The 14,345-nt window shown below is 45.3% G+C and overlaps 1 protein-coding gene across 11 annotated transcripts in view; it reads right to left on the bottom strand.

Annotated features, from left to right (window-relative positions):
• REEP1 (receptor accessory protein 1) overlaps window positions 1–13,406 on the bottom strand; it is a 67,870-nt gene extending 54,464 nt beyond the window's left edge. For 5 of the 11 annotated variants that reach the window (XM_027667155.1, XM_027667150.1, XM_027667152.1 and 2 more), the window contains exon 1: window positions 13,280–13,399. In XM_027667155.1, the coding sequence (XP_027522956.1) occupies window positions 13,280–13,311 (32 nt within the window). In that variant the 5' untranslated portion in view covers window positions 13,312–13,399. Of the gene's footprint in view, window positions 1–13,279 lie in introns of all 11 variants that reach the window. The other 6 variants (XM_027667145.1, XM_027667147.1, XM_027667148.1 and 3 more) reach the window with 3 other exon arrangements.
• Window positions 13,407–14,345: the final 939 nt, after the last annotated feature.

The raw sequence follows: 14,345 nt of genomic DNA, 5'->3' as shown, positions 1-14,345 counted from the left end.
CTTTAACTAAAGATAAGACAGAGAAACGGATTTTTTCCCACTTCCACCAATTTTCATAGTACAACTACTATTCACCTGCGTTACAGTTTTTAACAACCAGCTATTACCTAAAGTGCAGGAGGGACTGAAGAGCAAGGACAGGGATATTACTGAAACATCTCACAGCACTTCACACTGAGAGCTTCACAACGACATCTGGAGATTATAGGTTTGGGACAGAGAGATTCTTAGGGTAAAAATCTCTAGAGAAACCTGAGATGGTAAATATCTACAGGTTCCATTGACCTGGGAATTAAATGGTTTTCCCTGTAAATAGCAGCTTGGTCAGAGCCCGGGCAGAGCCAGTGGGAGAGCTGGAGGGAGAAGTTGCATTTTCCAGGCTCTGCTTCTGTGCCAGCCTTTCCCACCTCCACCATTACACCGACATGATCTCACTGGGAGCACAGCTTAGCAAGGCAGGACTGCCAATCCCCACATTTGTTCATTTAATCTCATCAGGTGATTTCTTGGAAGCTATTTGGGGAGCATCTCCGTTCAGAATAAAGTATCAGACAATGGCTTCTCAGAAAAGAGCACACAAACAACCTCGCAGGTTCAGAGTACAAATCAAAGAACCTGATGCCCACAGATACGTGCAATGTATGCACGTATTATAAAAGCTGGGATTTGAAATCCAGTTTCACAATTTGGTGAAGAGATGAAGGGGTTTGACTCAGTTATTTTTAATGCCTCCAGACAGCAGTATTGCTGCCCAGATACTCAATCCTCCTCCTGTCAGAAGATGCCGTGTTCCCATTTGCATTCAATTTTGATCTCTCTCAGACTTCTCATATCTCTCTGAATTTCAGGCTTTGGCTGAGAGCATTACAGAGAAAAAGGAATAAGCCATGCCACTCTCTTCTATTCTGCATTTCCCCAAACACAAATGTGTTCAGATCAAAGCCTGACACAGGCACAGCTCCATTCCTACACCATGAGGAATACCACTTTGTTTCAGGCTTGGATAGAAAGTCAATGCATTGCACAATTCCAAACTGTAAAGGCTTTGCCTCTCCTCTTTCTTTTGGCTTAGTGACTTCACCTCTTTTCCATTCTCACCTTCTCTCTCACACATACACCTTGCAGCTGGCAGCTACTCAAAAGATAAAATAAAATATAAACTGAGGCTCAGGAGCCAGGTGGAGACCTCACAGAAATAACTTGAGAGGAAAGCAAAGGGGAAGACAGCCAATGCTTCTAGGACCAGTACAGAGATTTCTAAGCAAGCAGCTGCTCGAGAAGGCAGCTTGTACTTTTTGTGGGAACGCCCACACTGCCTGCTATCTTATGTATGCTTTTCCATCATTTCTTATTCATTAATACTGCTGGTTTAAATGCCACAGTCCAGTGCTTGTTCTCTTTCCCAGGCAAGAAGATTCATATGGAAGGATGACAGTGTTGCAAGTGCCACTCTCAGAAACAAAGCATCACTATTTTGAAATTAATGGTTAAACTGCATCAAACACAACACACAGCTGTATAAAATGTGTCTGAAGAACTGAGGCTACACAGACTTCAGCCATTTATGGACTGACTGCCCAGAGTGAGTTTTCTTGGTTTCAAGAATATACCTAAATTATAATACTGTTTGAATAGGGACTTGATTTGTTACAGCCAAGTATCTGCAAACCTCAGCAGAATAATAATTGAAAAAGAATGCTGAGCTATTCCAGTGGTTTTATTGCACATCTGAGGGCAAAAACCTCAGGACACATTATATCAAAGAAGAAAAAAATATCTAATTTATAAGTAAAGCCTTGGGGGTGGGGGGTGGGATGGTGGTTTTACAGAATGGGTTTACATGAGATTAACTATGAATTACCTCAAGCTACACAGAAAGCAAAGTGGTTCACTTTCAAGTACCATGTAAAATCTGGCATAGTATTTATATCCTTAAAATGCATGTCCTGCCTCATGGACAGCAGGCAAGATCTTTCACTGGCTGTTCAGCCTCTCAAACAGCTCTGCTCATTCTGCAGAGATCTAGGAATAATCTGTGGAAACATGTACAGGGTCTGCATCATCAATCACATCTGTCACATCCCCTCGGGCCCTGGAAATGGCTGTCAGTGAGCCCTTGGGATACCCAGGTCTGGAAAGGCTGCAAAGCAGCACTGATTTAAGACAGCCAGGACCAGGGATGCAAGTTAAGAGTAGACCATGGTTAGCCAGCACCCTCTGTAACAGAGCTTCACATAAGGGCACCTGCACAAAGCATGAGAGATTACAGTTTCTCCCTGTCTGATATGATTAAAGTAGCTTTAAAAACACATGTGATAGGGTGCAATAAGGCACTGAATTTAAATATGAGATGGTCATGCTCTTCATCCTCAGCTTTCAGTGGGTATTAACACTTGGTAGAGAAAAGCTCGAGAGTGAAGCTCAGCAGAACTCCAGAGCTGAGCTTAGAGGTGTCTTGGTTAGAGGCTTTGGGATGACCCAGTCAACTGGCTTTGGCTGCTACAGTGCAGGTAAACCCCTACTCCTATCTAGTGATGAAATTCCAATACTAAAATGAAAGGATTAAGTAACTGTCCTGACAGAATTGTGCTTTTAGGAGCCCTCTATCCTCGATCTGTCAACACTCAAAAGGCAGTTTAACTTGAAGCTCATAAGGGACAGAAGTCCTCCACTGAACAAGCCAACTTCTGTCCTGTAATATTCAATTTTCTAGGATCCAGCTGGCACACTCTGCAAGGTCCTCACCACTCCAAGCTACCTTCTGACCTGAGTGGATTTACACTGCTCACTGACTCCAGCAGAGCTGCACCAACTGACACAACTTGTAGCCCAGGTATTGCCTCAGGGATGAGAAAACAACCGAGGTTTGTCCTGAACCAGCATTTTTTAGCTCTTTATTCAGTCTGCCTGCAAAATATCCAGCCTTGATCCTTCAGGTTTACCACAAGCCAGGACTTGGAATTTTTGTGGCAGTTCTCATTAAAATTGGGCAATGACCACTTAGCCTATTTCTATGGGCAAAACAGAGAAGCTGTGGTTATTCCAGAGATGAACTTACTTTTTTCCCCTCATATACTGTGGGGTTTTTGTTAGAAGGTTAAATCAAGAAGCTTTCTATTTAATTCCATCTTTTCTGTTTGGATAATCACACTTCATTTCACAAGGATTCTGTAACTCTGATCATGTGCCTGTAAGGCTTTTTTTGAGCACATAAAATGATACACTTAAATTTGATTGCTAGACTAAAGAAAAAGACTTGGTGCAATTCCTGATAGATCAAAGAATCTGCAAATCTTCTAAGTGAATGTGTGGTTTCTCAATTATCTCTAAGTGTTCAGGTGACCACAGCAGTCTGTGTTACAGACTCATGACAGTTATAGCTATATATATCCCTAGGTATGGATATATGTATGAGATAGATGATATCCTGAGAAAGGATCATTAGACCTCAGTTTCCCCCTAAATCATCAGAGTCAGCAGGGGATTGGTTTGACTGATGGCACTCTGACAGCTATGAAAAGAGGTGAGCACAGTGTAACAAGCATGAGAAAATTCCTACAACATTTATGCAGGAAACCATTTACTCTTAGTTCAGTGTCTGGGTTTTTAAGGTATGTTTTAAATAACAGCTTCCTCTCTGCATCTGATCCTATGAGAAAGACCCTTTCTGTATATAGGACAGCAGAGTGTGTTGCCATGGAAATTATTATGATCTACTTAAATTCAACAAATCCAGCCTTATGAGGTATATTCCCTGGAGTATCTCAATTTAATTATTAATGTTCTTTATAAACAGCAACATCCTTCTGCTTTGACTGAAATCCTTATAAGCAGAATGAAAACAATAAACCTGGAAAGCAGCGTCCTTTGTTCAGCTGCAAAACAGGTACAATTAAACCAGGGAAAAAGCAAGCAGCCTCCAAGCTACCCTGTCAAGGTGCTTCAACTCAGACCCAGACGGATCACCTGCTGGGGGAATGTCTCATTCAGTGCCTGTGTCCATCATGCCCCAGCCTCTCTGCTGTGATCTCCAGCAAAAAACACCAGCTAGGATAGAGGGCTTTTTTTGTAGAGGGACATGTTTGGTGGAATCCAAACACTGACCATCAAGTTACTTGCCTAGAACCACCTGTCTTGTGCTCCTTTTCCAGTCTAACCTCTCAATCTTCTCCCATGAAATATGTGACTAAACCCAAAGCCTTTCAGCCTCAGGGCAGCTCCAGCATCTGACTCTCTCCTTCACATGTCACCGTGAATTCTGGAGGTAGGTTTTAGGAGCCAGATGGTGTTATTCAGGCTGATTTAACACTGGGGATAGTTTCTTGTGGATCACATAATAATATGGGTGGCTCACAGGTCCAAGTTTAATCATGCACAGAACATGTTCTCCCAAGTCCCCACCAGAAGAGACAGCACGATGAGCAGAACCCTTCCATAAGCAGGATGAGGCTCAAGAACCTCAAGCTGCTTATCCACAGAAGAGCCTAAGGCAGAGCATGGCCCAGAGCAATCCTGTGGGAACTGCCTGAAACAGAACAGCAACCTCATCACTAGGGCTGTTTCCTGTACCCTGCAGCCTGGGGGAGCTGCTCTCCCCAGTGCTCACAGCAAAGTATCAGAGCACTGGTGCTGAAGACATCAAGACAAAGGTGACCATGAAATATTGTGATGACCAGAGAAGCTCATCTTCCTATCATTGCTCTGCTCTTCGCCTTCATCAGGTGTTTCCCCTTTATCCTCCGGAAGGGTGTCCTAGAAATGCCACCCAAGATTCCTGCTTTCACTCCACCATGAGTGCTCCTCAGGGACTGACAGTCAGGAGAGCTCTGCCACAATAGAGGCTCATCTACGTAAAACATCCCAGAGCATCCCTGGACTTTTGACCTTTCGCTTGCAAATTTCAGTTCAAAACTCATATTTACCCTGCCCCTCCATTTCTGATCCAGAGAATGTCCCTCATGTCCACATCAGGGTCTATCACATGTAAAGCAGAACTGGTAGCTAAGATGGACAGAGATTATCTCTAAGACTACTTTACAGGTACCAAATTAAGAAAGAATAAATAACTTGCCCTCTTCCCACAGGGAATTTACAGCACTGCTGAACCCAGTGTTCTCATACAAAATCTGCCCTTTCCTTATGAGGTTGGTTATTGGTCATAAGCCTCCCTCCAAAACATGAGGCCAGAAATGTCTGGTAGTTTTTGGCTTTCCTCTATAAACACTTACTTGGAAGCTGGAAGCAAGAAATAGAATAAATGAGCTCAACTGAGCTGAATGAAAGGAAGCAGCAGTATGAACTCAATAGAAGTGTTTCTTGTGTAGGAGCTGCAACTGTTTGTTGATGCTGATAGCACTGCATTGCCTGTAGACTCACAGGCAGGCTACACACATTGCTCTGGCATCCCTGGGACCCATCCAAAAAGGCGCAAAATTCCAGACATGAGGGGCATTCTTTGTAGCTCCTCACAAATAGGTTCTTCAATACTGGTTTTGTTGTCCTGTAAAATCTGCCATTTTGGAAACCAAGATATTACCATGGGCTCCGTAAAAGAAAAAGGGGAAAGAGAGACTGCAGCTTTATTGACCTATTGATTGATTCCTTCTTTGAAACTGGATGTTTATTTATTAACAATTAGTGCATTAGCAGTAAGGGACACAGCAAGTAGCATTTGAAGGAACAAGCCTTTCCTAAGTGTGACACCAGCTGTCCCCCCGTCACTGCCAAGAGTAAATCTCCAACTTGACACCTAATCCTCTGCCTCCATATAAATGTGCATCCCCTCTGAAACATAATCCCTGCTCTTCATTTCTACTTACTGTACAACCAGCTTCTCTCCTTCTTCGGTACCATCCTTGCCCTTCTTCTGGCTCTGCACTGCTTTTATCAGCCTGCAGGTCACTGCTTTACCATGCAGTGCAAATAAAAATCCTCTGTCCTCCCCTTCTCTTGCGAAGTGTGACTACAACAAACAAAAAGCAGGGTACTCTGCCAAGGAGTTACGCCTGTTCCGAGGCTCATATCAAATGATGAAGTGGTTCTGTGTACAAAGTTTGGGAAAGTACCACCCATGTTTCTAGCTCTGGAATGGCATTCCAGGTCTGGAGTGTCTTCCCAAGTCCTGCCTGTGGAATGAGCAGGCATGTCCTGTTATTTATCTCAGTCATTCTCTTCAAAAGCACACAAGTCATGGGAAGATAAAACACAATTTTCATTTTGTCACTTCTTCTAGCTCCTTCTCACCACTCTGCTCACCATCTGTTTTGCCTGTATTTCATCCATTTAGATTTGGAGCTCCTCAGAGCAGGAATCTTGTCTTACTACATGCATGTGAAATGCCAGAAAAGAGCATGAAGACTGTACCAGTAATGGTGTCACAGAGGTATCATGAAGGAGCACAGGATCAGCCTTATAAATGATTCACCCAGAAGGCAGAGTCATATGTATTCAGACCTTATTTATTTTTCTATTACTAAGAACTTAGGAGAACCAGCTAACCACCACTGTCTAGGTGCTGTAAAATAAAAAATACTGAGACTTGCTTCCCCAAAGAGTTTGCAATCTAAGTAGCATACCAGTGATAACAAAAGTGTGTGGTACATTCCCCTGCAAAAAGCAGCATGTGATTAACTTCAACAACACGGGTGATTTAAGTGAGATTTTGCCACATCAGTGTTTTGCTTGCAGAGAGCCCGATGACATGGATGCATCCCTCCATTAGCCACTTCACCTCACAAGACCTACCTGAAATCTGAGTGGCCCTGATCAAGTCAAGTGGACAAGTCAACAGAAGGAACTCTAGACTCAGATCCTTGCTGCCTACTGAGCACATAGAAGGAATTTTGTCATACAAAGGTTTTGCAGCAACCCAAACTGGCCAGTACTTCTGCAGCACTCAGGTCTTCATCCATCTTTATGATTAGCCTGAAAGTTCCCAAGATACCATCCCTGTCTGCTGAGAACACAGAAGCAGAAAGGCGAATGCAGTGCTCAGTACTCAGAAGCAACTGCTCAAGTAGGAGGCACAATTGTACATCCTCCTTTGTCCCATCTGTACCAAGCATCTCCTCTTGACCCAACAGCTCCCTGTGCAACACACTGCCTCTTCTAATGGAAGCTCCTTGGAGATGCCAGTTTCCCTCTCAATTGCAGTAAGAACATGGAAGAATGTTTCTCAACCTTTCCTAATCACTGGACCACCCAAACCTCTAAAAGGAACTCAAAGCTCTTTTTGCACTGTTGCTTAAGGAGAGATGATGAATAAGAAGTCACACAGAACTGGTAAAATGTCAAAATATTAATATTTTACAAAACTTCAGTAGATATAATTACAAAACTTGTAACTAAAAAAATAAAGTAAAAAATTGTGTCTTCTCTTTACATCAGTCAGTACATAATTGCCTGTATAAGGGTTTCTGTTTCAGAGCTGAAACGTTTCCATGGACTGTCTGATGTTTTGTGGACTGCAGGTTGAGTACCTTGGATATAAATCTTGCTGCTGGGACCAGGAAACCTATTTTAGGCAGTGTAATGCCTGACTTAGTCGCCTGAATTAGGCAGTCTGGCTGTTGTATCCTACTGTCTGTGACACAGAGGATCTGGAAGGGAATAGGTGATCATTCAAAATACTTCAGCCTTTGGTTGTTTAACTGCTTGAGGCAGCATGTGTTTAAGCCTGTAGGTTTGCTCTATCCCTCTCGCACCCGTCACAAATCCATAAAAAGAATCACAAACACGTTTCCAAATTCCCTTCATCAGACTCCCTTTTATTAATTTATTGACCGAGGAGCCTGGAGGAAATATATTACCTTGTTACCACAGATTTTCTGTGGAATATTGGACACATCACTTGATCTCCCTGTGCCGCAGTGCACTTACCAGTACAATGGCAGTAAAACCCATTTTGATGATCCAACACTAAATTAATCCTTCTAAGTGCTTTAATACAGTGAATGGAAGGGGTCCCACAAGGGCAAAATACTGTACTAAGGCAGCTGTGAAGATCAAGCCCCTTGGCTATATTCCATGGCTTCCAGTTTGGTACAACGTCCTTCCTTACCACACCAGGACCAGTAGGACCTGTGATATGCACACAAGCAAATCTCCCCCATTGGGGCCAGGAGCATTTCCAGCACATCTGTGCTTGGGCAGGAAAATCTGGGTCACGGCTGCCAGAGCAGGAGGCAGAGCTGTCCCCTGCAGCGTGATCACAGGGTCACATTTCACACCAAGGGCACGGCAAATGTCGCACCTGCGCTGGGCGCTGCTCTGTCACTTACTGTCACCAACAGGTTCTGCCCCCTCAGCAGAGCCAGAGGCTGCAGCAGAGATGCACGTGGTGGATGGAGCCACAGAGACCACATGCTCTTCACGTGAAGGACAGCAGCAGTGCAAGGCTGCAGCACATTTTGGAGGGGTTACATCACCGTTTGTATAGTAAAGTTTTGTAGCAAACTCTGCAGGTATGGCAAGTGGTCTGCCCTTCACACTTTCCAGCTCCAGAGCACCTGAGTCTACTGCAAACTTATCCCACAGCCTTAGCCAAGAGCTCAAGCCACACTTTGGGTCCTTTGCTGTATTTTCAGATAATTTTACATTGCTGCTATGAGGCCTTTACAGAGCAGCAAATACCTCAATCCTTCATCTCACCTGCCAGCACCAAATAAATAAAGCAGCCTGTAAAGAAAGGACCTTCACATATATGACACATATCAACTGAAACACTAATGCTGACATATCAATAACCAACAGCTCGGGGCTGTGCTGTGCTTTCATGAGGGCATCCCTCACCTGCTTGAGTGGATCCTGTCTCTGCCTCTCATAAAGACGACACAAATTACCATTTCCTACCATCAGATAATATCTATGATACGACTTTTCAGGTTCTGTTTCATTCATAAATTTCTTCAGGCTTCCCATACACATGAAAAGCAGGAGGAGGAAAGATCTGCTAAGTTTCTCTAAAATGGAAATTCCTTACTGATGTAAAGATTAAATCTGTGTCTGACTCAGTAGCACTATGGATTGACACCAGCTGAGGATGGGGGTGGTCAATCTCACACACCCTTGCTAAAACAGCATCACAGTAACCAAGAAAGAGAAAGCTGACAAATTGTGGCAGGGAAGGGAATTTCACTTATCAGTTTAAAGAATTCTTTGGTTTCTCTTTGATTTTGTTCAGACCTACCTACTTCCAGGGACAGCCGGAAGAAAGGATGCCATCCTCTTTCACATCAAACCATAAGAGATCAACCAGGCCACTACTGATATTTTGATTTAAAAGGAAACAAATGCAGGCAAAAAAAGCATAATTAAGGCTGTGGGTTTTCACCATTAAGAACATATTTAACCGTTTCATAATAAGTTACTATGCACTTCTAAGCTTCTCACAGCAAGAATTCAAGTGTTTAAGTCACACAATACCATCTCGACTATTGATGATCTATCTGATCCAGCCTCATTTCTACTGACATCTCCTTCCTCTGCCACGTGTTCCAGAAGGCTTTCAACAAGCAGTGTGATGTGCCTGACTTTCAGAATCTCGGCCAAAACCTACATTTGTTTTGCATGACCCCAAGCACAAAAAACCAAGTTCTGCGTTTCTGAGAAAGGACAGGATTTCCACACCAATACAACAGGCTGCATTTACATATACCACTTTAAACTCCAAAATGCCTGCAGACAACAGCCAAAAAGTAGAGCAGACCAGCAACCACCCAGGATTGCCAGTGCTGTGCACTGTAACTGAACTGGACAGCAATAATGAAGACAGATCCCAAACCCTTCTCCTAGAGAGGCCTCCACCACTCGAAGCAAATAGAACCTCCTTTGAAATGAATAACAATAAAGTGCAGATGGTAGGACACGCCACTCGTCCCTTCTGGTCGGTCTCAGGGAAGATAAATTCAGCACAGTTCATTACACTCCACAGATGAGGAAACCAAGATACAGGTGCTCCAGGATGTCCTTTGAGATGTACTCAGAGATGATGAATAAAAAAGGGGCTGTAATTAATCCACAAGTAATAATGTTATCCTATTTCAGTTATTGTGAGAGACACAGGAAAAACTAACTCCAAGATGCAACAATTGCAATTACAGTGATTGCAGACCCCCCTTGGTGGAAAAGTCGCCTGTGAGCCACTACCTAGAGGAAAAAAAATTCCAATTTTGTTCTCACTGAGGTCAGTGAAAAAAAACCTACCTGGGACCACAAGACAATGAGAACTGAGCTCTTAAAGGAAAAAGATATCCAGGGACAGGATTATCTTTTTGTTTTGCATTTGTACAGTACCTATTGCAGATCCTGAACATAATAAAGTCTTCAGCTTTAACACACAGCTATGGCAGTATAAGATGCTGCTCTGAAGTTATGGTTTCTCTTCTGGGGGTTCCCAACACACAGCTCTGCAGGCAGAACAGAACCAGCCAGCACTCTGGATACCAAGCCCAGACACTAAAGGTGAAATGAGGTTTGCAGTAAACTGCCTGACTTCCCACTGAAATGGGTGAGAAGTGCTCACAGGCTCTTCTCCTTCAGCAATATTGTAGAAATAGAAATTGCTAGGACAGAGTCAGTAAAAAACAAATCAGAGACAACAGAAGCAGCAAAGCACCCAAGACCCAAAGCAAAGGTTTGCCTTTTCTTTTAAAGCCCTTTCTGTTAGCTGAGTCATATCAGACATAACCCCTGTGGAGATCAGCAGAAGTCATAAGAGCACAAAGCAATATTCACAGTGTGACTAAACCACACCACAGCACATTCCTCATAATCCTTATCAGCTAACAAGATTTAATGAAAAAAACCAACTAAATAGGCAAAAGCAGGGGGAAAAAAGCAGAAGCAGGTGGCCATTCTACTGAAAGCACAGCTATCTGTGCTGATGGATCAACTAGTGATTCATAATGAGACAGGGAAAACCAGATTACATAGATTAAATCTTTGTCATGATCCTAATCTGCAGACCACTGTACACTAAGGAGTCAGTGATCCACCTAAACTAACCTGAATGGGTGGAGGTCTGTGCTGTGCTGCAGGTGTATCCTGGCCTGTATGTCTGGCCAGTGTTGGGATGTACATACCCCTTGGATGCAGGATCAACTCATTCATCACCTGAAATTAAACCACCTGCCTGTCCTTGTTTGCCTTCATCTAAAAGTGTCTCCTGTGAACATCCTTTTCATTTGGCAGTAGAAGTGATGAATGGAAATACCTTTAGAAATAAAAAGAAAATGCTCTGAGAGCTGAAAAGACAAAAATGTAAGGTAACCTTTCCACAGACAGATCTGCATGGTGTGCTGCATCAGACTGGAGGGCTTTTCCATCTCAGGCAGCCTGGGGTTTCCAGCATCTGATGGAATGTAAGATTATTTATACTCTCCTCTTTTTCTTTGCAATGTTAGCTCTAGCAAATGGTATTTTAAGCAATACTCTATGAAGCCCAAGTTTCTTGCTGGGATCATAGCAAATCATCACTTTCTGATGCGAAATACTTGGATATATGGAGGCATATTAAGCAGTGCAACAAAAGTGGTGACCAAGCTTGGCTTGCCCTAGGTTTCTTGGCAAAATTCTTTTTTAATTATTATTCTGGTTACTAAATTATTAATATTTACACTGCATATTCAAATTCTTATTTGCTGTTGAAATTGTAGCATAACAAATAATTGGTACTGCCCTCTACACAGCTGATTCCACGCTGTGACACGTTATTCAGACAGCAGGACTGTGTGGTCAGGTAATTACCTGACTGGTCAACTGCTCCCTGTCCTGCCCCATCAGATTTTCACCCAGTCCATGTGTCTTAGATGAAATGACCCGTGTATGTGTGCATGTGCTGAGACAAGTTAAACTACCATCTCTGTGCAGACATTCTTTGTTCTTGAGCATTAGCTGGGTAACACAATGACAGGGTTTTTTCAAAGTGAGAATTAGTCTAGTAGAGAAGAAAGAAAAGCTGCCTTGGACAATACATGCTATATCTCACATTGCTGGCAGAGATATCTGCACAAGTTATACTGTTCAAATTAAATCTTAACTATTTAACACGCTTTCCCAGAAGGAAGTGCAAGCCCAATAATGGCCAGCAACAGCTGCAGCTGAATCCAGATGACAGACCTCCAGCAGCTAAATTCAACTCTAGAGCCCCCGAAATCTCCATATCTGACAGCCACCCAATGTGTTAATGAGCTAGCTAAGATCAAGGTGAGTTTTCCTTTTGATGTTTCATCTCATATGGCAAAAGAGACCTTGAAAATGCTTTCTCAGTGCTGGAACTATGCTGATGGTGCAACATCATGGCACGTTTCTTTCAGACAAAGAAAGTGACAGGCCCTCCCAGACCCTCTACAATAACTTAAGAGCACAACAGATGATCTCCTGAGTCTGCAGATATAGGTATGAAACATGTAAAACTGGCAAATGTTTCATCTGATTCAGCGTACTAACCTCGCCCTGCCACATTTCCAGAAGGGAGATCAGCCATTCTGCTGCCCCACCTTAAGCCTGTAATCCCCCTTCCCCGAGAATTTTCCTAGTGGCATCAAAAACGCCCTTTTCTCAATAAACTTCTTCTCAGGTTGGGCAGATGAACATATACCTCGAGCTTGGTCCCTTTTCCCCTGTTGCCTGGGAAGAATTTTCAGGGAATTGCTACCATGTATTTCCACCTAGAGCACTTCCATCCATGGAAAAGCTGTGGGACGAGTGCAAAGAGCCCCACGCTTCTCCTCCCAGGCTGACAGGTTAAAGGGAAATCGACACCGTCTTTTGAGAGGGTGGGCGGCAGGTCGCAAAGAGGAAAGGAATATTTGATGTATCTTTTGCAAAACAGAGGCAAGAAAGCGGTGGCGGCGGCCGGGAGACCCCGCGGCCGCCTCTCCCACGCCCCCTCGCGAGCCCCCAGCCGCGCCGAGCCCGGTAACAAAGCGCCGATGCCCAAATCCACGTCCATTTTCCCACCCGCGGATGCTCCATTCCCCCTCCCGACCCCGAGCCCGTCCAGTGCCGAGCGCCAGGCGATGCCACCCGCCCTCCTTCTCCGCTGTCACCTTGCGCTTTGCCCTCCACCCATCCAGTGGTTTTCCCACGCTGGAAAATCCCGCCTGGCCCACCTGCCTCCCCAGCCGGGCAGCCGAGCGCCCCGGCCCCGACAACAACCTGCTAAATTTAGCCCAGTATCCCCGGCAGGGGCGAGCGGGGCGGGCGGCGCGGACACCGCGCACACACACGCGCGGACACGCGGGGCACAAGCCGCAGGTGCCGAGCGGCAGCTACTCACACCACTAGCCTGGAGATGATCCATGAGACCATGGCGCTGCCGGGTGCCGCGGGGCTGGCTCTCCCGGCTGGGAGGGCTCGCCCGGTGTGCTCGCCCGCCGCCGGCCGCCGCCCGAGTGCGCGGGGCGGGCGGCTCGGCCATCCGGCCCCGCAGCCTCAGCGCAGCCTCACTGGCGGCGCCGCCCGCAGCCAACGCGCAGCCGGGCCCGGCCGCCCACACTGGGCAGGGCCCGCGGCCGCCCCCCGCGGGAGGAGGAGGAGGAGACCCCCAAGCTCCCCGATGGCGACCCCCGGGCGGGCGGGAGCTGTGGGGTGCGGAGGGAGTCCCTGCCCCACCCATGGCATCGTGCGGGTTACGCGTGAGCTTCAGCACCACCGCAGCCGAGGAGGGCACGAGGGAAACCCTTCATATCAAAGTAAGGGCAAAGCTAAGGCGCCGGCTCTTCGATATATAGAAAGAGACGGATTTCTTCATTTCCTCACACACCCCAAGGTTTCCAGGCACAACTGACAAGGGATTAGCCACACAATCCAGGTGAATTCCCATCACTGCCAGCAATCTCTCCTCCACATCACTTTTCATTAGGGGGTCTCACGGCTGTCAAGACAGATCTCCACGAGGAACATCTGCCCACATGCAAAACAACAGATGTTGCTTGACCTACAGGTTGTTTTTCCCCAAGTTTCCCTTGGGTCCTTCTTCTTTTCCTTCACTATGCTGGCACTTGCCAAATGTGGTTAGATTGACGGAAATCACCTTTCCCTGCTTTGGTTCTTCACCTCTATTGGAAGCACAAGTGCCCATGGCAATTCATGATGTGGTTTAGTCTTGTGGCAATCCTGAGATATCTCAAGGTTGCCACCAGTGTACGCCCAAGCTTCACTTGGAGGCTGGTCCATGGAGCAGCTGGCCTGGTTTTTGGTATTAGGACCAGGGCTCCAGCCACCCTGGTTGCACTCACTGCAGGATCCCTGCCTCCATGCCTCACACATTGTTCTTTTGGAGTACTTGGCATCTGCAGTAAATTTTCCCTGTTATTCTGAGACAGCGCAGTTGAAAGAGGCTG

Source organism: Corapipo altera, unplaced genomic scaffold (assembly GCF_003945725.1).
Source record: "Corapipo altera isolate COAL_440 unplaced genomic scaffold, ASM394572v1 230, whole genome shotgun sequence".
NCBI lineage: Eukaryota > Metazoa > Chordata > Aves > Passeriformes > Pipridae > Corapipo > Corapipo altera.
Note: the sequence above shows the minus strand (reverse complement) of the source record. Positions and strands in the feature narration are given on the sequence as shown.